Source organism: Dysidea avara, chromosome 11 (assembly GCF_963678975.1).
Source record: "Dysidea avara chromosome 11, odDysAvar1.4, whole genome shotgun sequence".
Lineage (NCBI taxonomy): Eukaryota > Metazoa > Porifera > Demospongiae > Dictyoceratida > Dysideidae > Dysidea > Dysidea avara.
Window position 1 is genome coordinate 18979567 of NC_089282.1, and position 23196 is coordinate 19002762.

The 23196-nt window shown below is 37.9% G+C and overlaps 2 protein-coding genes across 2 annotated transcripts in view; both read left to right on the top strand.

Moving 5' to 3' along the window:
• Nucleotides 1–1439: 1439 nt before the first annotated feature.
• The window catches only part of LOC136238076 (major facilitator superfamily domain-containing protein 8-like), a 38646-nt gene continuing 16889 nt past the window's right edge, over nucleotides 1440–23196 (top strand). The window contains exons 1-9 of the mRNA XM_066028402.1: nucleotides 1440–1637; nucleotides 1753–1941; nucleotides 3939–4001; nucleotides 6581–6780; nucleotides 6832–7222; nucleotides 7276–7349; nucleotides 7402–7485; nucleotides 11090–11142; nucleotides 11186–11265. Coding sequence (XP_065884474.1) covers nucleotides 1842–1941; nucleotides 3939–4001; nucleotides 6581–6780; nucleotides 6832–7222; nucleotides 7276–7349; nucleotides 7402–7485; nucleotides 11090–11142; nucleotides 11186–11265 — 1045 coding nt within the window. The 5' untranslated portion in view covers nucleotides 1440–1637; nucleotides 1753–1841. The remainder of the gene's footprint in view (nucleotides 1638–1752; nucleotides 1942–3938; nucleotides 4002–6580; nucleotides 6781–6831; nucleotides 7223–7275; nucleotides 7350–7401; nucleotides 7486–11089; nucleotides 11143–11185; nucleotides 11266–23196) is intronic.
• On the top strand, nucleotides 11622–14470 carry LOC136239179 (uncharacterized). Its single transcript, XM_066029910.1, has 4 exons — nucleotides 11622–11687; nucleotides 12623–12731; nucleotides 13976–14106; nucleotides 14154–14470. Exons 1-4 carry the CDS (start codon nucleotides 11622–11624, stop codon nucleotides 14205–14207), a joined length of 360 nt encoding a protein of 119 aa, XP_065885982.1. The 3' UTR covers nucleotides 14208–14470.

Here is a 23196-nt window from a genome sequence, read left to right on the forward strand (position 1 = left end):
TTTAATGGTGCCAATCTCACACTCGTGGCTTTGACAGGGTCGGAAGAAAGCTGCTACAGAAACCAGACTTGTCAGTGCTGAAGGAAGTACAGTGTGAAATATGATAGTGTATTAGACCAGCAATCCATTTCTGGTAAAATTGTAAGTTTGAGTTTGTGTGTGTGGAAGCCTTGTTATGTGAAATCCGGTCACAATTTAAGGCGAGATTCATGTAGATGGTCTTTATAGCAATAAAATGCATCAAGTACATAGTTTTAATTTTCCACAAAATAAATTGTATTTGTTTTCAGTAACAGCACACAGTAGTGGTCCGTACTAGTCCTAAGTGTAAATCTGGCCGGTACACTTACACATTCAGGCAATGTCCCTGGATGCAGTTGGCCCTCTCATGGGTCTGTTAGATAATATCAGCAAGGAGAACTCAAAGGCTGATGGATCCCAGTGCAACACCGAAAGGAGGACAATTATACTGGAGGAGTGTAATAAAGACTGCGTCATTTGGATAGTACTTATTCTGTGCTCATCAGCAACAATTTGAATACACTGGTCACTATTTGGACCGTCCTTTCCAGAGAGCACCTGACACAGCACCCTTAAGGAACTGGCCCTATCACAAGTCAGGTTTTTCCAAGGTCCCCTAACAACACGGTCAATGAGGAGGTGGATCCAGGACATGGCAAAGCAGTCAACCTTAGGAACCAGCTCCTGGGGCAGGGTCCAGCAAGCTACAGAGAATGGGCAAAGTCCAACAAATGATCATGACTAGAACTCAATGCAAATTCTAGTAAAATTTTTGCTGTACAAATTTTTAAACCTGACACTTTTAAACTTTGTTAGGATTGCTGTGATTATTATATAGGTCACTTTTGCTCGCTTCTGCTGGCATGGTATCAGGAGTAAGGTAAAGAGTTGTTAAGAGGTGGAGCTATTAATTTAAAGCATATAACAGGCATGGATACCATCGTGAGAGTATGGATCCCTCGTCACTGTAAATTCAGAAGTATGAAGTTCATACTAATGGTATGCTCCCTGTGTTTATATGCTTCTCTAAAAGATCATCCAAATCACTGACTAGCTATACCTTTGTAATAATCCTTTCTGCTTCAGCCAAGATGTTTTCCTCTGTCATGTTTTACCCGTTCACTGCTAAGCTAAGGTACGCGAAGTCCATAGCTACCAGAAACTGAAGATCACGTGACTGAACAGGGCACCCTAATACAAGCCCTAACAGAAACTTAGCGCCTCCCTATTCGAACACGCTAAACTAAACAAGGGGGTGACACACAGGCACTCACTGTAGGTAGATCTGCGACCGTGGTCAAAGTCTAAGTCAAAGCGATTTTGGTGGCCTTGACAAAGGTCAAGGCCACCAAAATCGTGCCAAGTCAACGGTCAAGGGTAAATATTTCCAACCCACAATCGAAAAATATCGTCGCTAGGTCACCGGTCAAAAATCGACAAAGGTTTTTAGTCACAGGTCAAAGCGAAATTTCGGCCGGTCAAGACTTTGACCGCGGTCGCATATCTACCTACAGTGAGTACCTGTGTGTCAACCCCTTGCTAAACCAATGAGGACTGAGAAACTACTAACTGGGTTAAGCATCAAGCATTCTTTTTGTTTGGTGGAATAGAATATGGTAAGTTGGGATTGTCGATTGATCGATAGACGGATGACGTGTCACTGATGATCAACGATGATCATTGTGTTGGCTACCTGGAGAATACGCTACTTCATTTGATGTGTTGTTTTAGCTGTGATTCTGCCTACATTATGGGATTATCTACACATCCAGTTTGGAGCCAACAAGTTTTTCTATGGATTGACACTTAGTGCATTCAGTATGGCTGGCTTGTTGTCTGGACCACTGTACGGATTGGTGTTTGACCGCACACATCGGATTAAGTTGATTGTACTGTTTGGTAACTTGTTTGAAATTGGAGGTCGGTGTGAAAGGGGGTGACACACAGACACTCACAGTAGGTAGATTTGTGATCGCGGTCAAAGTCTAAGTTAAAGGTCAACGTCACCAAATTCGTGCTAAGTCAACGGTCAAGGGTAAAACTTTCCAACTCACAATCGAAAAATACTGAAATATCGTTGCTAAGTCACCGGTTAAATATTGGAAAAGGCTCTTGGTCACAACTCTTGGTCACAGGTTAAAGCAAAATGTTGTCAAGACTGACTGTGGTCGCAGATCTACCTACAATGTGTACCTACGTGACACCCTACATGAGTATGTTTGTTGCCTTCTAGTGTTAGGCCTAAGGCCACTACAAATTGATTTTATGTTTCTTGTCCTGATCACACAAATTTTGTTATATGGGAGGGCAGGAAATTCCATTATTCATTATGAAAGTGTGTTCTATAATAAAAATAGCTATTTAGAAAATAATAAAAATTTTAAAAGGAAGTAGGGATTGGTATAATATACATGCTACAAAAAGTAAGGAAACAAGCTCAAAAATGCTACAGCTGAAATGAGAAATGATCCAGCAGTAAAAAGTAAGGAAACAAGATTAGACGACTACTTGCTAAAATGAGACACACTTTAATCCCTACTTTTGGCTAGGATCTTGAAATGAGACCATCAAATTAGCCAAAAGTAGGGATTAAAGTACGTCTTGTTTTAGCAAGTAGTCATCTAATCTTGTTTCCTTACTTTTTATTGCTGGATCATTTCTCATTTCAGTTGTAACATTTTTGAGCTTGTTTCCTCAATTTTTGTACCATGTATATTATACCAATCCCTACTTCCTTTTAAAATTTTTATTTTATTAAAATAGCTAGTTTGTTTACTTTTTTGTCTAGCTAGCTAGCCAGCTAGTTATATTATACCCATTTTATTTTCCACATAGTATAAATATCACTTGAAGCAGCTATCTTTTACCTTCATATCCAATAGGCGCCTCTAAAATGATTATCGCTTTGTCTTTTAAAGCTATTACAGCAACTGTTAAAGGCTTCAACTGCATTTCTAATGGCCTAAATGTTGATGATTTTACAGTAAAACATCACTGGAGAGCCCACCATTAAGAGTGGAACCCTCGCTTTTAGAAGTCTGGATCCTGAGGTGGATCTGCCCTCAAAGACATTATTGGCTAGCTACAGTATCTCACAAAAAAGCTAAACCGGTAATTAAGACTATACAAACGACTGCCCAGCATTAATAGATGTTAGAGACAACTCCTTGGGTACTGCACCCGTTCACCCTTGTCTTACGTATACATAGCTACTCACACTTTGTTAAAATCACGTGTTTGGTCTTAAGCGCTGCAACTATTAATTATCCTTCGAGAAGAACAAAGAAGCGAATGAATGATGAAAGCAAACAGCATGGCGCAGTGGATGGAAAGTAATCGGAACAACAGATTCGTGAATCCATCATCATTACCTTAGCTGTCTGAAATTTCTGGAATCATACTCCTAGCGCAACTGGGTCTTACAGCAGGCAGGCAGCCAGGCAGGCAGCCAGGCAGGCAGATGAAATCCAGGTGAATTTTGGAATTTTAAAAACTCACTGTACATCGAAGTATTCGACTTTTCGCTTCGTTTAACCAAGGTACAGCATCATTACAGCAGTACTAATATATTACAGGTGGTTTATTTGGGTAAAACTTATTGCAAGGCCGTTTTTAAGGTGTGAAAATTCACGAAACCATGATTTTTTACCAACCCCTATTATAAAATAACACAGAATGCTTCAAATATCTAGATAGGTTACTGCATTTTATTGTATATAATAGCTAGCTAAGAATAATCTTTGTACAGTTGCTAGCACAAAGACATACATCACCTGGTGTTGTTATTTCACTTGTGTATTTGCTAAAACTTGAGTGAATTTTAGAATATGGTTAATGTAGGAAAAATAATGTAGTTTTATGTGGGTGGTCAGAAAGTCAATTTTGAATACTAGAATTACTATATCTCATTTCTCTAGGTAATTTCATGTACTTTGCTGCACAGTCTAAATACATGGTTCTGGCTAGTAGATTTTGTGTAGGTGAGTTAAATGTTCATTGTCTTAATTGTGTGTGTGTGTGCGTACGTGCGTGCGTGCATGCGTGCGTGTGTGTGTGTGTGCATGCATACGTGTGTGGGTGTGTCTGTAGTGTATGTAAGTGTTTCCATGTGTGTATTGTGTTCAGTGAATATATCATTGGTCTGGTAAGTGGAATATCCGAGGTTCAAAGTTCAGCTGACACTATCAGAGTAACAAAAATAAGAGATTGTCAGTGACATTCTTTGATTCTTGATGTGTCATAGTTCAGAGGCGTAGCCAGAACCTGGGCCCAGGCCTGGGCATCAATAATTCAAGATACTCTAATAGAGCAGTCACAGAATTCAGAGAACAGTTTAGCAAGCTACGTATGTAGTTATAAATAAGGAGATAATGTTATAGTTGGTGGAGGGCAGTTATTGTCAGCAGTTACCTATTTTTTTGGTCCTCGGCTTACAGCTAGGCCCTGGCACCACCAAAAGTCTGGCTGTGCCCCTGTTACAGTTGAGCCAATAAGCCTTAAAGGCAGAAACTGCATATAGTCGATGTTTAGAAATTTTGGCTATGTGAAAAAATCCAAACATTGGCATGTGGCTGTAATTTTTTCGATGCCTAAAAGTAGGAATTTCCCACATAGAGTTAGAGTGACTGTTTTATTAGAGTATCTCAATCTCACTGATGATCTTGAGTAAACCTCTGGTAGGCATGATAAATCATAAAGGGATGTGGTAGCCAGAAGTGGTAGATATGATTAGCAGTACAAGCCATAACCAGACAGATAAACTGTATTCCTTAGGTTCCATCCCTTTTCTTTTGATAGCTAGGACATTATGTCTGAGTAAACTGATTTATGGTCAGACATGCAGACTATTTGGATGGCAAATGTCCAGTAACCGACTTGTCTCTGGTGGTAACTTGCTTTTTTTGTAGTAAAGCCAATCATTAGAAGTACAGCTATATTATTAAGGGGTGTAGTCACCATTTTGTGAAAACATTCGTTACTAGTAGGGTTGGGCGACACTGAATTTGTGACATGCAATTATTGCATGAGTCATTTAATACAATTATTGCAATATTGCATGTGAAAATTGAAACACAACCGCATAGTTTGATGAATGCTTGTTTTCAATGAGAATTAGTTTACAATTTCTTCACTAACAAGTTAACCAATTGACATAGTTAGCAATAATATGCACAAACTGTATTAAATAAGAGGTCTACAAGAGACACAAATTAGATGATATATACGATAATTATTGCAAAATACAATAAATATTGCCTATGCGATAATATTGCAAAGGAAAAATACATGCGATAATGGTATTGCAAGCAGTTGCTTAGGCGATATTGGCAATTTATTGAAATATTGCCCAACCCTAGTTACTAGTGTATTCTCCCTCTTAACAATAGTGCACGCACTTCAAAGTATTTTGTGACACTGATATTTATACCTGTAAGAAAATTATCGATATGGAAACACCAATACCTTGATATACATGTAGTTTCCTTGCATGAAGAAACGACAAGGCAAAGGCAAGGTGGTTATTGTGGTGGCTGTATGTTGTTCAGGTCAAAAGGTAGACGGGCAGGCAGGCCAAAAAGTGGGTTTCAACATTTTTTTTAAATTAATTCAATATCGATACTTCTTAAGAAATTAATGCTAGGCAGTGTTGGGCCAATTACTTTTTAAAAGTAATTCGTTACATATTACTTGCAACTAGACTATTTAGTTACAGTTACACATTACCCAAAAAATATAGTAACTATAATAATATTACAGATTATATTACTTTCCTTCCACAGCCTTAAGCTGTCACGTGTGAGACTATCACCTTATCACGTGACATGATTGTGTTGTTGGGCAATGTGCAAATCTTGGTTATAAGTAAGAAGCTGGTGAATAAGCTTTATTCAGTAGGCATCGTTACTTCGTTGTGTCTAGGTGTTACTTAGTGGATTAGTAACGAGATTAGTAGCTTCGTTAATTGTAGTAATAATATTACGTAATATTATGCTCATTACAGTAACTATATTACATAGGTAATGCGTTACATTTGTAAGTAAAGTAACTTGAGTTATGAGTAAAGTAACTTGAGTTATGTTACCAGCTTTAGCGTATTTCATTATATTACTTTGTTACCACAAAAGTAATAATTATTACGTAACGCGTTACCCCCCAACACTGGTGCTAGGTTAGTTAGTTGGTGCATCATTGCATAGGATAATTTCTATGATGATTTTAATGGCATCTTAAAGTTTAATGAGAGTAAGCACGCAGCACCTAGAGGGTGTAGGGCATGAATACTTCAGACTACATCTGGTGCATTCTCAGGTACCTGAAAATAACCAGACGTATGCAATATTGTTCCTGATTTATTTTGATTTAAACTATTGCTAAGGGAAGGGGGAGAGTTTATCAAAGGGGTATGTGCCCTCCCAAATCCTGCCCTTTCTACCACACAATAATATAATAGTTGTGAAAGATTAAAGTGAAAGTTTCCTTTGCATATGAATACGACAAAAAAGCAAATAACATACATGTAGGTACTGCCTGTATGTACACACAAGCTTGTATGTTGTAGGTATTGGAGCTGGGGCTGAAGCGGCAATATTTGGAGAACTGTCACGCACTACCACAAAGAAGGAAAGAACTACAGCCTTCTCAATAGCAATTGCAATAAGGCAGTTTGGCCTCATCATAGGCCCAGGACTAAATTTATTTCTTCGCAAACTAAACTATGAAGTAGGGCCATTCACTCTTGACAAGTACACATCCCCTGGGGTGAGTTAATCCCTAGTAATTAATGTACACATGTCACTGTAATTAATACAGGCATTGTTGACACTAGTGTGGTTGATTTTAGAGCTGATGTTTTTGTTTTTTCAATTACCGCCAGTGAATGACTTTGTAAAATCACAGTATGGACAACATATTGAACACACTCAACAGCAAATGGCTAATCAAAACAGCACAGATCACAGCATAGAGGAGAAATCAATTGCTTCTGTTGATATTAATGTTAATTCTGAAGAGCATAGCTGTAGTGATAAGGATTCATCAGCCAAACAGGAGAAAACTCCACTGTTAGTGAATGATGGTATGAAGGATGTGAGCCATCACTCCAGCTCCCAGTCAACGGTGCTAAAGTCACCAGAAAATGCTGAGAAAGATTCTGTTCCAGCACCTGAAGGATTTCTGCCTAAGACATATTGGATGTTATCTGGTGAGGAGAAAGCTTATCAATACTTGATATATACTGCTCTTGTTGACTTTTAGAATTTATTCGGCAAGAGCTTGTTTGTTTGCTTGCCATTTGCTTTGTAGCACTCTTTAACCAAACTAGCATTGAGGTACGTAGATTAATACCCCCGTGATATTCTATTTCTTGTTTATGTGCCCTAGGCTATGTTTGTGCCTATGTTTGAAGATTTATTGGGATGGACTGAATTTGAAACTAGCTTGTTTTTCTGTGGAGCTGGTGTAATTGTGAGTAATGAATATGTGCGCATAAAACCAAATGTGTTACGTATATGCGACTTGCTGTGGTACACTGTACAATGGAATCAAACAGTTTGGTAGTACCATTTAAGTAGAAAATTTTACGCGCCACCCAAATTTCCGCCTTCAAAAATTATCCTAGAGACATTTACATGACGAAAATTATCTTTACGGAATAGTACTAGTCCATATAATACATAATATACAACAAAACACTTACAGGTGGCTGGATATAGAATTTTAAAAAAATCGCCAAAACTTGAATTTTATTCTCACTGACAGCCTGCCTCACTGACAGCCTGCCTCACTGCCTCACTGACTGCCTCACTGACCACAGTTGCAAGGCTAAATGCCAAACGAAGCAGCACACAGTCACCATTGTATGCCACAATAACACACTCACCAGTGGGATGTACCTTTTGGGGTTCCGACAAGTGTAAGCCCTCTGCGCCTTGTCTTTTCTTTTATCTTTAGTCGGCTTGTCTTCTTCATCCAATGAAACCATATTGAGGTGTTAATTTTCTGTATCAATGCTTTCTTTCAGCAGCATATTTAGATGCCACAGAACTATTTCAAAGTTGGATTTCAGAAGCGCTTCAGTCCCGGTGCTACTATAAGAGGTACCTTGCTAGATATCTACAACTTTATGATTGGGATCTGAGGTTTGCGACCACACCCACCAAATAAAGATCTATGTGGACTAATAGTGAAAGAGTACGGAGACCCGACCTCTTAACAATTTAGCCTATATACTTAACAATAAACAAGATCACCTCACTCCTTATTGGTCTAGCTAGCTGCACACCCCTTGGTTGACTCGAGATATATACTCTAATACAACAGTCACTCTAATACACCTGTTGCTATCGATGTTCAATGTGGCAATGCTGCATCTGTAATGGCAACGATTCCATTGACACAGAATTGGGTAGAGTTTTCCTCTCTGCCCACAGTTTGAGTATGAAGACTTTCTTTTATTTATTGAAATGCTGTATTGTAAACTTGTCGTCATATATGTGTGTGTATGTGCTCTAAGCTCTGTAATACAACAATCATGTATGATAGAACAGTTACAAGTTACATTGTTCTGGTAGACGTACTGTAGTTATTTTTATAAGAAAAAGAAGCAAGCACAATTAGCTACATTATTGTTCTAAAGGAGACAGGTGCATGCCCTTCAGCAACAGCAAGGTCAACAGCTGGAGGCACACAGGGACGCTTGGATCTAGAATGTGATCCCCTGATACACATTACTCAAGAGTGCAGCAAGGAGAACCCCAAATTACAGCGAAGCCTGCCCATAACCACAGAAAATGGGGAACTCTACTTCTCACTGAGCAAATGGGCAAGATGTTTATAAGTGATGGTATCTGCCTTTCCCATACCTACAGATGTGGAAAATACAAGTGGACTAATACAAGTTACATTGTAGCTAGCTGTGCCACAACAAAAAAAGAAACTAAACAAACTAGTATTTTAAAAAATTGTTAATTTAAAAATGAAGTAGGGATCTATGCAATAAAAAGTAGTGAAACAAGAGATGAATGATGATGTTACAGTATAGCTCAGTGGGAAAGTCCCTACTTTGGTACATTAGCTACTATTATTTTGTTCAATAATGTTTTGCTGCTTAGTGTAATGATGTGGGGGAGGCCAGACATATGGTATTTGGCATTTAATTAAAGCTGTGTGTTGATAGTGTAGTGGGGTAAACAAGCCAACCTCAAAGTAAACTGGGAGGTTTTAAGGTTTCTATGTAGTTCCAGCCACTTGTCTCAACTGTAAAGCAGTAGCAAAATGCATTTAAAACCTGATAAACAAGAGTACTTTTGCTTGTGGTATACATTTAAACTTACAATGGATATGTTTGTCTTGCAAATGTAATAGTTAGTTCTATATCGTGATATATGTTCATATCGTGATATAAACCTTGGTGATATATGATGTAGAGTTTTTCTATATTGTGGCAGCACTAATTAGAAGGATTGCTTCTATTGTTGTACAGTTGTCTGGCAGCCTTCAGACACCTAAAGTCTTCCATGGAGTAAGACAAAATGTACCAATCAGTCTTTCCTTACCCAACTTCACTATTTCACTATAGGTACATATTTAAAAGCTGAAGGTGTCATCTTGCCCAGTAATTCGCTGCAAAAAAATCGTGATAATTTTAATGTAAAAATATTTTAATGATATACACTAAATATAATTTTGCAGCATTGTACCAGTAAATTTTTTTAAGTATCAGAACAAATTTTTCCTGACAAACTTGCAGTTGGTCGGACAAACATGTAGTTGACTGAAATATAGACAAAAATGCACTGCACTTTGCCTGTTGTGCTGCCAAGTAGTCTGAGTGTCGTTTGTCATAGCCAAAAAAATGTATTGCTGCTTTTATGGTGGTGACAGCAAAGTTGTCAAGTCAAGAGCAGACACCTGTTGGTTGGCTCCAATACAAGTTTGGGAAACAAACTATGTACTTATATGACTTCCTCCTCAAAAATATATGGTATTGTTCATAAATATTGTTTGAGATGTTTGATTGAAAAGAGTTTGAAATATTTTGCCAGGTCAAGTGGTACTACACATGAGCCATATTTCAATAACTAACGTAATCTGATCCATAAGTTATTAAATGTTTTTGAGGGTTCAGCTCAAATTGTTCATATCATAGCTTAGAATTACTATCCTGTCCATACTAATTGTGAATGTAACAACAGAATTTTAAAATGTTGGTATCAATCAAATCTGCCTATATGTCAATGGGTTATACTAACACAACCAACCTCCTTTCCTTTGACATTGAACTTAAAGTTCTCCACATACATTATTTTGGAATAGTGGACAGTGTAACTAGATATGTACCACTCTCACACCTCAGATCACAGGAAAGCCAGTGCATAGATATCACATATCGCATTGACTCAAAATGTTAATGAGATATACACACTGCGTATATCTTGTTAAGGCAGTGCATATATCTCGTTACACTGCCTTAACGAGATATACTTGAGACATTGCACACCTAATAGGAGTGCACACTATATCCAGAAATCATCAGATTTCTTTGATGTTATACTGTTGTGCTCTTCTCTTATATAGGGAATCAAGCAAGCTGTGATCGTGGGATTGAATTCTGCCAAACAACCTGTGATTGTGGGATTCAATTTTAATACATCAACAGTAGTTTGTTTTTTACTTTTGTAAATGTAGCAATTAAAGTAACATAATTAACACTAGTCTCTTAAAATTACTATATTAGCAAAAATAAAATCAAACTACTGTTTGATGTACTAAAATTGAATCCCACAATCACAGTTTGTTTGGCAAAATTCAATCCCACAATCACAGCTTACTTGGTTCCCTATATAAGAGAAGGGTATAGTAACTAGAGATTTTACCAGTTAGGTGGTTCTACATGCTGAAGTAGAACATATTAGTTATACCACAGGCACTTTTGCTTTGCCTGTATATACGCACTCGCACGCAGGCCCAAGTGCCTGTGCGTATGTATCAGGCAAAGCACTTGTACCCGTGGTATAACTATTACATGTTGCAAGCCTTTTATAAATTACATGCTGTACCCTTTGTGTAGCTCATCATTTCATTTGTTTGTTTGATGCTTTTAACAAAGAAAGTTACTGACAGGTTAGTCACAGTCACTTTATGTATATTTCATTTGTACTGGCAGGTGGCTATTGTCATTTGGTTTATGTCTGGAATTGTTTGGATACATTTGGTTTGAAATATTTGTGGCTGGAGCAACTAAAGGTATATATATCCATGCAGAAAAAACAACAACCAAACTGTATAAAAGGGTGCGGCCTTCAAATTCCTGGATGATAAAGTTGTGAAATCAAAGGTGGTGGCCATGAAATGGTTGCAATGATGTTAATGACATTACATTTTAATAATGGCTTTTGTGCATTATTAAGTGGATTTGAGTTGCAGACTGTACAATTAAAGTAAGTTGGTCTTTTTCTCTTTAGCACAGAAAAATGGTAATGTTTATAATTGCTAGCATTATGCTTGATGCTTTCAGGTAACTATTAATTGTGCCAGCATAATAAGTGGCATTTTATTTTAACACATGGTGAGCCAATTATATAATTTGTATTGACAACAAAATGACTAGGATTTTGATACTTCATGAAATTGGATCTGCAATAGGATATTTCTTGTTAATGTTTCGAGTAAGGACATTAACAAGCGATGTATGGCTCAGTGTCTGAAACTGGAGATTTAGGGAATACTGCATATAATAAGTGGTTAAAGTGGACCTTACTCTCATTGATGTCATAATTGACAAATGGCAGTGTTAGTGTGGGGACTTCATCATGCGTTCATCCATAGTAACCAAAATTGTTTACAAGGATGGAACCATTGGATAATAAAAGTGAGAGGCTAGTTAGTATAAAGTGGCGAGGCAAAATAATCCCACCAGACAAAACCGAACCTAAGTTTTGGTATGGATGTAAAACAGCATGCTTGTATGCCTCACTTTGCCCTTGCTGGAATATATTAGTGTTATCGTAGCAAAATGCCATCTCCTCTGTACAAATCCCCCACACTATCACCACCATTTTTATGTTGCAATGTGATTGCGGATAATAAGGTCCACAAGTATGACTTTAGTATAAGGTACAGTACAACCTTCCTAAATACCCTCAATTCTACTAGAGCTGTGACCTGGACTAAGTGCACGAAACTGATTATTGGCTTTCTATATTAAGGCTTTACAGCACAAGTGCTGAAGGTCTGTAGGACACCTGGTCCTACAGCCTGTTTATAGTTGTTACAGAAAGTATGTTTGAAAAGGTGGATAACCAATTGATTAACCGAATAAACAGCTTCCTTGTGCACGAAAGTACACCCTATTTTATAGTCATGTGATCCTATTAATTGATTGTTGCACGCATAGCCTAATTTGATTATTAATCACCTTCAGCAACAACCAACTATTATTGCATAACCAATTTAAAGCCTTAGCTTGATCCAATATGCCACAGTTTCCCCCTTTATTTCAAAAATTATGGGTAGCCAGTGCCTCCCCTTTCCCCTAGAATTTGCTTTATTTGTGCGGTTGAACAATAATGGTGTGTATTGTTTTTATTTAGAAACACCTTAGATTAATGTGAAAATACTGAGTGGAGCTGCTGTTGCAATATTTGGTCTACCCTTTCTATTTGTTACTAATGGATCATTGTTCTCAAAACTATTACCAAGACATGTTCAAGGTAATCATGTGCATAACTGTTTGAATAATAAGTAGTAACATTGATGGTAAAACGTTTGCAAAATACTCAAAAAAAGAATGAACACTCAAAGAATTTTAAAACAAAGTGTTGAATGAGAGGATGTCAGTATATACAAAAGTGACTAACAAATTTCTACTAAACAGCAATCCCTTTTGCTAGGTTGTATACAATCACTGGACTGGACTAGTGGACTGGACTGGTGGACTGGACTACTGGACTCAGATTTTTTTTTGTTTGTTTTTCATTTTAGCACATATTTGGGCAACTGGTCGTAGCTATTGCTACATTGAATGTAAAACATGCAGGTAAATCTGTCTACTTGGCACTGTCTGTTATCTTAGAATTGTGTGTAATTCTCTCTCTCTCTCTCTCTTGGCATAATCTCTATCGTACGACTACCATTTGTCTTATCATGAAGTACAAACCATGCATACAGTACATGTGTATGTAGTGTTGTAGTAACCATGCAAGTTATAGTCATGGAGTCAGCTAGATTAAGTGGCGACAGTTAACTGTCTTGCTATTCAACAGCTGATAAAAAGGTTCTATAGTTTTTGCATGACAGCAATAACAAGTGAAATCACATGCACAAGATTGCAACCAATCAAATTGATTCATTTTGAACTTTAAACTATAATTACCGCATGTGACTTCTGTTTTAGATTTGTTGACAAACAAGTACTATTAGAACCTCTGTACATAGCTGAAGCTGGGCAATGTTGACAAGTCTGGCATGATCACACCTTTCTTTTGTTTGTGTGTGGGGGAGTGGTCTAACTACATGAGACTAACATACTTGCAACCAGTTGCCCAAATATTTGGGTAAAAAAGGGAAAATACCTAAGTCCAGTAGTCCAGTCCACCAGTCCAGTCCACTAGTCCAGTCCAGTGATTGTATACAACCCTTTTGCTAGGTACCAGTCTATTATGTTTTTTATTCCACCTATGCTGTTGTGCCCACAATTTTGCTAATATACTCTAATAAAACAGTCATTTAAAATACAGGTTGTTACTGACTGTTCTATTAGAGTATGTCAATCGTTTTATTGACATGCATTTTCACAAGCAAGGTATGTCTATACCATGGTATTATGCTTAATGTTTCAGATACTTGTTATGTTCAAAATTATTGGGGGTCTCTACCTTTTGTCTTACTTTCATCATTAAATTGAAATTCTGCAATAGGGTTGTTCCACTTCATGTTTGTTATTATTTCTTCACAGGATTTGGTCAGGGATTGCGACGATCAACTGGATCAGTAGCAGCAATTCTCGGCCCCTTATGGGCTGGTGCTGCCCTTCACTTGTATCATGTTCTATTAGGAGTACCCCTTGGTATACTAGTAGGAGTTGTGGTGAGTTGTATATGAACTATACACTGTTTATGTTCCATCCACTACAGGTATTAACATTGGATTCATTTTCACGTCTCAGAGAACCAGATCACAGAAATTAGTATATGTTTGTATACAAAGAGTTCATCTGTATCATATTTACTATAACAACTTATTCTCAAAAAGTTTATCTATTGGACCTTGATGCTATTGATATACTCTAATAGAACAGTCAATAGACTATGAACATACATGGGTATTAAATGTTCAAAAGCTAGTTTTTAACAACTGGTAGCTGAACCCAGATTTTTGCACCTATACTTCACTACCAAATCTGGAGACCATCATGGATACTACCCTGCATATTGTACTCGGGCTTTGTTCAAGTTGGTAATGATAATTATACTGCTCATTTCATGTATCAAGACACACGGTAGTGTGTCGTGCAGCCCAAGAAGCCGGCGCGCAACCCCGTGAGTATATTGACAGGAAGAAAGAAAACGCAATTTTCGCACCTCCGTAGCTCTGTGCTGCCTTGATGAAACAAGACAAATTTTGCTGTGTACATTCCCTCCAACTTCAGTACTTCACATTCCAAATTTGAGCGAAATCGCTTCAGGCATTCCTGAGATATGCGACTTCAAAAATTGGCTTAGTTTCTTCCTCTTTTCGCACACTTACAAAAACTGCTATAAAACGCGAACGCGTTATCCGATTGCCTTGAAATTTGGCACACAGAAGGGGGGTATAAAGGCGCATCTCGGTACCAACTTTGGCTGGAATACCATAAACAGGCAAAGAGTTATGAGCGATTATGCACGAAAAATAACACCAATATGTTGTCACGCCTACAGGGTAAACCGCGTATGGGAAGAAGCTGAAAATCGGTGGGTGAATAGGTTAACTATTGAACCTCAAACCTTTTGTGGTTTGAAAGAAATCGAGCTAAAAACCAGGAAGATACAGCGAAAAAATCAACAGTGTGTAACAATTACGCAATCGAGATTAAAAAAACGACTGCTTGCCACGCCTACCAGATAAACCGCTTGGGGTAATGCTTTGAAAATCGCTGTACAGATGGAGTTATCATCTTAGAAAGGCTCTTCAATGGTGTAGAAGAATCAGACTTAAAGCCACGGAGTTATAACACGAAATCCAACTTGGTGTAGCAAGTGCGAGATCGAGATACTCTAATAGAGCAGTCATCCTAATAGAGCAGTCACCCTGAACAGAATTCAAGAGATCAGTTAGGAATAAGTAACCTGTATAGAGATCAGCTACAAACAAATCACCCTGTAGAGAGTTCAGCTACAAACAATTCACCCTGTTCAGACATCAGGTAGAAGAAGTTTTCTTGTAGAGAGTTCAGTTACAAACAAATCACCCTGTTGAAAGATCAGCTAGAAGATGTCACCTTGTAGATAGTTCAGTTACAAAGAAACCACCATGTAGAGAATTCAGCTACAAACTAGTGACCCTGTAGATACATCAGCTAGAAGAAGTTACCTTGTAGAGAGTTCAGCTACAAAGAAACCATTCTGTAAAGAGCTCAGCTGCAAACAAATCACCTATACAGAATTCAGCTACAAACAAATCACCCTGTAGAGAGATCAGCTAGAAGAAGTTACCTTGTAGATAGTTCAGCTACAAACAAATCATCCTGTAGAGAGATCAGCTAGAAGAAGTTACCTTGTAGATAGTTCAGCTACAAACAATTCACCCTGTACAGAGCTCAGTTAAAAGAGGTTTCCTTGTAGAGAGTTCAGCTACAGACAAATCACCCTGTAGAGAGATCAGTTAGAAGAAGTTACCTTGTAGATCGTTCAGCTACAAACAATTCACCCTGTAAAGAGATCAGCTAGAAGAAGTTACCTTGTAGAGAGTTCAGCTACAAAGAAACCATCATGTAGAGAATTCAGCCGCAAACAAATCACGTGCAGAGAGTTCAGCTACAAACAAATCTCCCTGTAGAGAGATCAGCTAGAAGAAGTTTCCTTGCAGAGAGTTCTGCTACAAACAAATCACCCTGTAGAAAGATCAGCTAGAAGAAATCACCTTGTAGAGAGTTCAGCTTCAAAGAAACAATCATGTGAGAGTTCAGGTACAAACAAATTGTCTTGTAGAGAGATCAGCTAGAAGAAGTTACCTTGTAGAGAGTTCAGCTACAAACAAATCATCCTGTAGAGAGATCAGCTAGAAGAAGTTACCTTGTAGATAGTTCAGCTACAAACAAATCATCCTGTAGAGAGATCAGCTAGAAGAATTTACCTTGTAGATAGTTCAGCTACAAACAATTCACCCTGTACAGAGTTCAGTTAAAAGAGGTTTCCTTGTAGAGAGTTCAGCTACAGACAAATCACCCTGTAGAGAGATCAGTTAGAAGAAGTTACCTTGTAGATCGTTCAGCTACAAACAATTCACCCTGTAAAGAGATCAGCTAGAAGAAGTTACCTTGTAGAGAGTTCAGCTACAAAGAAACCATCATGTAGAGAATTCAGCCGCAAACAAATCACGTGTAGAGAGTTCAGCTACAAACAAATCTCCCTGTAGAGAGATCAGCTAGAAGAAGTTTCCTTGCAGAGAGTTCTGCTACAAACAAATCACCCTGTAGAAAGATCAGCTAGAAGAAATCACCTTGTAGAGAGTTCAGCTTCAAAGAAACAATCATGTGAGAGTTCAGGTACAAACAAATTGTCTTGTAGAGAGATCAACTAGAAGAAGTTACCTTGTAGAGAGTTCAGCTACAAAGAAACCATCATGTAGATAGTTCAGGTACAAACAAATCACCCTGTAGAAAGATCAGCTACAGAAGAAATCACCTTGTAGAGAGTTCAGCTACAAAGAAACTATCATGTAGAGAGTTCAACTACAAACAAATCACCCTGTAGAAAGATCAGCTATAGAAGAAATCACCTTGTAGAGAGTTCAGCTACAAAGAAACCATCATGTAGAGAGTTCAGCTACAAACAAATCGGCCTGTAGAGAGATCAGCTAGAAGAAATTACCTTGTAGAGAGTTCAGCTACAAATAAACCACCATGTAAAGAGTTCAGCTACAAAAAAATCAATCACCTTGTAGAAAGATCAGCTAGAAGAAGTTACCTTGTAGAGAGTTCAGCTACAAAGAAACCACCATGTAGAGAGTTCAGCTGCAAATAAATCACCCTGTAGAGAATTCAGCTACAAACAAATCACCCTGTAGAAAGATCAGCTAGAAGAAGTTACCTTGTAGAGAGTTCAGCTACAAAGAAATCACCATGTAGAGAGTTCAGCTGCAAACAAATCACCTGTAGAGAGTTCAGCTAGAAACAAGTCACCCTGTAGAGAGTTCAGCTAGAAGAAGTCACATTGTAGAGAGTTCAGCTACAAAGAAACTACCACGTAGAGAGTTCAGTTGCAAAAAAATCACCCTGTAGAGAACTCAGCTACAAACAAATCGCCCTGTAGAAAGATCAGCTAGAAGAAGTTACCTAGAAGGGATTTCAGCTACAAATAAATCACCCTGTAGAGAGTTCAGCTACAAAGAAATCATCATGTAGAGAGTTCAGCTGCAAACAAATCATCCTGTAGAGAGTTCAGCTAGAAGAAGTCACCTTTTAGAGAGTTCAGCTACAAAGCAACCACCATGTAAAGAGTTCAGCTGCAAAAAACTCAATCACCCTGTAGAAAGATCGGCTAGAAGAAGTTGCGTTGTAAAGAGTTCAGCTACAAAGAAACCACCATGTAGAGAGTTCAGCTGCAAACAAATCACCTGTAGAGAGTTCAGCTAGAAACAAGTCACCCTGTAGAGAGATCAGCTAAAAACAAGTCACCCTGTAGAGAGTTCAGCTAGAAGAAGTCACATTGTTGAGAGTTCAGCTACAAAGAAACTACCACGTAGAGAGTTCAGCTGCAAAAAAATCACCCTGTAGAGAACTCAGCTACAAACAAATCGCCCTGTAGAAAGATCAGCTAGAAGAAGTTACCTAGAAGGGATTTCAGCTACAAATAAATCACCCTGTAGAGAGTTCAGCTACAAAGAAATCATCATGTAGAGAGTTCAGCTGCAAACAAATCATCCTGTAGAGAGTTCAGCTAGAAGAAGTCACCTTTTAGAGAGTTCAGCTACAAAGCAACCACCATGTAAAGAGTTCAGCTGCAAAAAACTCAATCACCCTGTAGAAAGATCGGCTAAAAGAAGTTACGTTGTAGAGAGTTCAGCTACAAAGAAACCACCATGTAGAGAGTTCAGCTGCAAACAAATCACCTGTAGAGAGTTCAGCTAGAAACAAGTCACCCTGTAGAGAGTTCAGCTAGAAGAAGTCACATTGTAGAGAGTTCAGCTACAATGAAACTCCCATGTAGAGAGTTCAGCTGCAAACAAATCACCCTGTAGAGAACTCAGCTACAAACAAATATGCAGTGTAAAAAGATCAGCTAGAAGAAGTTACCTTGTAGAGAGTTCAGCTACAACGAAACCACCATGTTGAGAGTTCAGCTACAAACAAATCACCTGTAGAGAGTTCAGCTAGAAATAAGTCACCCTGTAGAGAGATCAGCTAGAAACAAGTCACCTTATAGAGAGTTCAGCTAGAAGAAGTCACATTGTAGAGAGTTCAGCTACAAAGAAACTACCATGTAGAGAGTTCAGCTGCAAACAAATCACCCTGTAGAAAGTTCAACTATGAACAGATCACCCTGTAGAGAGATCAGCTAGAAACAAGTCACCCTGTAGAGAGTTCAGCTAGAAGAAATTACCTTGTAGAGAGTTCAGCTACAAAGAAACCACCATTTAGAGAGTTCAGCTGCAAACAAATCACCCAGTAGAAAGTTCAGCTATGAACAGATCACCCTGTTGAGAGTTCAGTTAGAAACAAGGAATCCTGTAGAGAGATCACCTAGAAGTATCGCCTTGTAGAGAGTTCAGTTAGAAACAAGGAATCCTGTAGAGAGATCACCTAGAAGTATCGCCTTGTAGAGAGTTCAGCTACAAACAAATCACCTGTAGAGAGTTCAGCAACAAACAAATCACCCTGTAGAGAGATCAGCTAGAAGAAGTCACCTTGTAGAGAGTTCAGCTATAAAGGAACCACCATGTAGAGAATTCAGCTGCAAACAAACACCCTGTAGAGAACTCAGCTACAAACAAATCGCCCTGTAGAAAGATCAGCTAGAAGAAGTTACCTTGTAGGGATTTCAGCTACAAACAAATCACCCTGTAGAGAGTTCAGCTACAAAGAAACCATTCTGTAAAGAGCTCAGCTGCAAACAAGTCACCTGTACAGAACTCAGCTACAAACAAATCACCCTGTAGAGAGATCAGCTAGAAGAAATTACCTTGTAGATAGTTCAGCTACAAACAAATCACCCTGTAGAAAGATCAGTTAGAAGAAGTCACCTTGGAGAAAGTTCAGCTACAAAGAAACCATTTTGTAAAGAGCTCAGCTGCAAACAAATCACCTGTACAGAATTCAACTACGAACAAATCACCCTGTAGAGAGATCAGCTATAAGAAGTTACCTTGTAGATAGTTCAGTTACAAACAAATCTCCCTGTAGAGAGATCAGCTAGAAGAAATTACCTTGTAGAGAGTTCAGCTACAAAGAAACCACCATGTAGAGAGTTCAGCTGCAAAGAAATCACCCTGTAGAAAATTCTGCCAGAAACAAATTGCCCTGTAGAAAGATCAGTTAGAAGAAGTTACCTTTTAGAGAGTTCAGCTATAAAGAAACCATTCTGTAAATAGCTCAGCTGCAAACAAATCACCTATACAGAATTCAGCTACAAACACATCACCCTGTAGAGAGATCAGCTAGAAGAAGTTACCTCGTAGATCGTTCAGCTACAAACAATTCACCCTGTAGAGAGAGCAATTAGAAGAAGTCACCTTGTAGAGTGTTCAGTTACAAAGAAACCACCATGGAGATTTCTGTAATCAATATATGTGACCGGATTTGCGAAAAGGGGTCTTCCACACACATCCAATTCTGTAAACGTTGGAGACCATAACTCAGTGTTCAAGTAACATATTAACCATGTATTCAGCTATAATGGTGCTCACCACTGCCCAAATTTCAAGGCAATAGCTCTTTCCAATCTGAAGTTATCAATTGTCAAATTTGGCAAATTGGATGTGTGTGGAAGACCCATTTTCGCAAATCTGGTCACATATGTATTATATATATAATTTGTACATTTACTGATAAAATATTTAAAGTACATCTACTTCATCTTTTCTTCTTCCTGTAGTAAAGAAAAAAACATAGGTTAAAAAAGTCCCAAAGCTGGCCATAGGCCGGCTTTGGGGTATACAAATACAAAAAGAAATGAAATCTAATCCAAAACAGCCAAGCTGTAAAAAAAGTGTGCGGCCCTCAGAAAGGCTATGGTGAAAAAAGATGTGAAATCCAAGGTGGCGGCCAAGAAATGGCTGTGATGGTAGGTTAATGGTAAAAATTTTAATAATGACAATTTAGGTAAATTTTGTGAAGCGGCACAAAAATTCACCTGAATTGTCGTTATTAAAATTTTTACCATTAACCTACCATCACAGCCATTTCTTGGCCGCCACCTTGGATTTCACATCTTTTTTCACCATAGCCTTTCTGAGGGCCGCACACTTTTTTTACAGCTTGGCTGTTTTGGATTAGATAATACATGTACTAGCCAACTCATCTGTGCCAAGTTGTTAAACTACACATGTACATAGTAAATGCCTAACAATTCAAACTGTTATAATCACAATTACAAGCAGCTAAAGCTTTGATTACAGTAACAGTTACATTCCTGTACACTTTGGCTTATTTCCTTGGCAAAAAAGCATTGTTCTAGACATTGTTGTGTGTTGAGTCAGTCACCACACTGATCATGTGATTGGCAGCAGCTGTGTTATCCTATATAATGGACATTAATAGACTGAAACAATTAGTTACTTGTGGTCCATTCATTTTTTGTGCATGTTTAAAAACAAGGTGTTTATTTAAGATATCTTCTTAAGTAGTAAAGCGGTGGCCGAGGTTTCAAAATGCACTAGTACAAAGTTTTAATTTTCCACACAATAAATTGTCTTTTAGTACCAAAATTCAGATTGTAGTATAATGGTTTTATCATGAACCACTACTGTGGTTCATAATAGAGATCACCTATGCTTTTCTTGAAAGTCCTAATAGTAAATTTGCAGACCAGTCACACTCAAGATACAGTTGGCTCTCTCACGGGTCTGTTAGATAGTATTAACAAGAATTGTTGTGGAAGATGTGGAGGCTGCGGTAAAGGTTGCTCTGACCTTCATGGGAAATGTTTCATCCTAGTTCAACACCAAAAGGAGGACAATTGTACTGAAGGAGTATAATTTTGTCATTTGGACAGGACTCAGATCTGTTCTCCAACAAATACACTATTTGGGCCTATATATCACATATATACGTATATATACATATTGTCTAGCATACTAAGTGATTGTGTGATTATACAGAGTGCATTGCAAACAGTACGTAGGTTGTACTCTTCTCATAACTTGATCTCCTCACATGCACAAAATCTAGTGAAACTTGTTGCCCTGTAGTGCTAAACAAAACATGCTGTAACAACCATTCAGCTTGTAGACATCCATAATATCTAAAAGATTGGCTATGTACTAAACAGTTAATGAAAGCACTATATACTGGTGATATTATTGATAGGGACCCGCCGATTATGCTCATAATTTTACCTATTATGCTATGCTGCACCGCTCAAAAATTTACCTATTTTTTAGGCATTCCAGTATCCGAGATTTTTTAATAAAAAAATTCTCCGTATATTCCCCAATAGAACCCTGGCACAAAATAACAACTTGTATTTAACTTGGGATTGCTCTGTCGTCCGAGCTCCAATGAGGATGAAAATCACTGTGGGGTTTGTCCACACGCTGATCATCATAAAAATCTTAGTTTTATCGTGCGCGTTACATATAAGTAAGTTTTGTGTTGTTTTGTAATCTTTTCAAGCCTTATAACGTATGTAGAATACTTTAAAACGTTAAAAAACGTACTGTCGGGTGGAAGGTAGTCACTGGTGCTTACTTTAAAATGCGTAGTTACTTCGCTCGGGTTAGCGATTTTCAGCTCCAGAGCAATTTTCTGATGGCTGTGTCAAAAGCTCAAAAGTATAAACCACTTCAAAGTTGGCATAACAATACCATAATTGAAACCACAACTCCACCTCAGGTATTGTTGCATCATTGCGGCATCTCCACTTTAGTTGTTTACCTTTATAAGTTGTTAACTTGATGTTTTTACTTACTTGACATAGCCTCTTGCCTATAGGTATACACCATTGTATTGAGAAGTGTGTAATAGGTGAAACATATTTGTTCACCACAAAGTATACAAAGATAGCTGAGATCTGATACAATCTGAAGTTACTCTCATTATATGTACAAACTTGCAGCTAGAAGCAACTGCAGTTTCAAGATAGTCCAGATTGCTAGATGGCTTCCTGATTCAATTGTGCCATTTTTCCCTTTAAAATGTATGGGGAGCCCTGGAGAAAAAATGTACCTTTTTTCAGTTTATAAGCACTGTGCATACCAAAGTAGCTAATTCCAACCCAACAAACTATATATTTCTGAGATCGGCAATCAATACTCTATTTATTGAGCATATAAAAAGCCCATTTTTCCAAAATTTAAAAATCGGGCTGGAATGCCTACAGTATTATGCTTAAATTTATGCTCAATACTTACCCATTATGCTCAAATTATGCCCAATTATTTATGCCTCAGTTCTCATGCTCTGCTAATTTATGGATAAATAATAAGTGGCTGAAGCACAAACTTACTTGTCAAAATGCATATCACAGAAAAGATCGATATACTCTAATAGAACAACTGATCAGTTATGTGATTGTTCTATTAGAGTTACTGACTGTTCTGTTAGAGTATATCGATCTTTCTGTGATACCTATTTTGATAAGCAAGAATTCATACTATTACACAAATATTCTACCTATTATGCTAGCATTATGCTCAATGCTTTCAGACACCTATTATGCTCATAATTATGCCAGCATAATCGGCGGGTCCCTAATTATTGACATAACAAACAAGCTGGGTTTACACATGCTTTACTTTAAGGTCCCTAATAAACTGCAG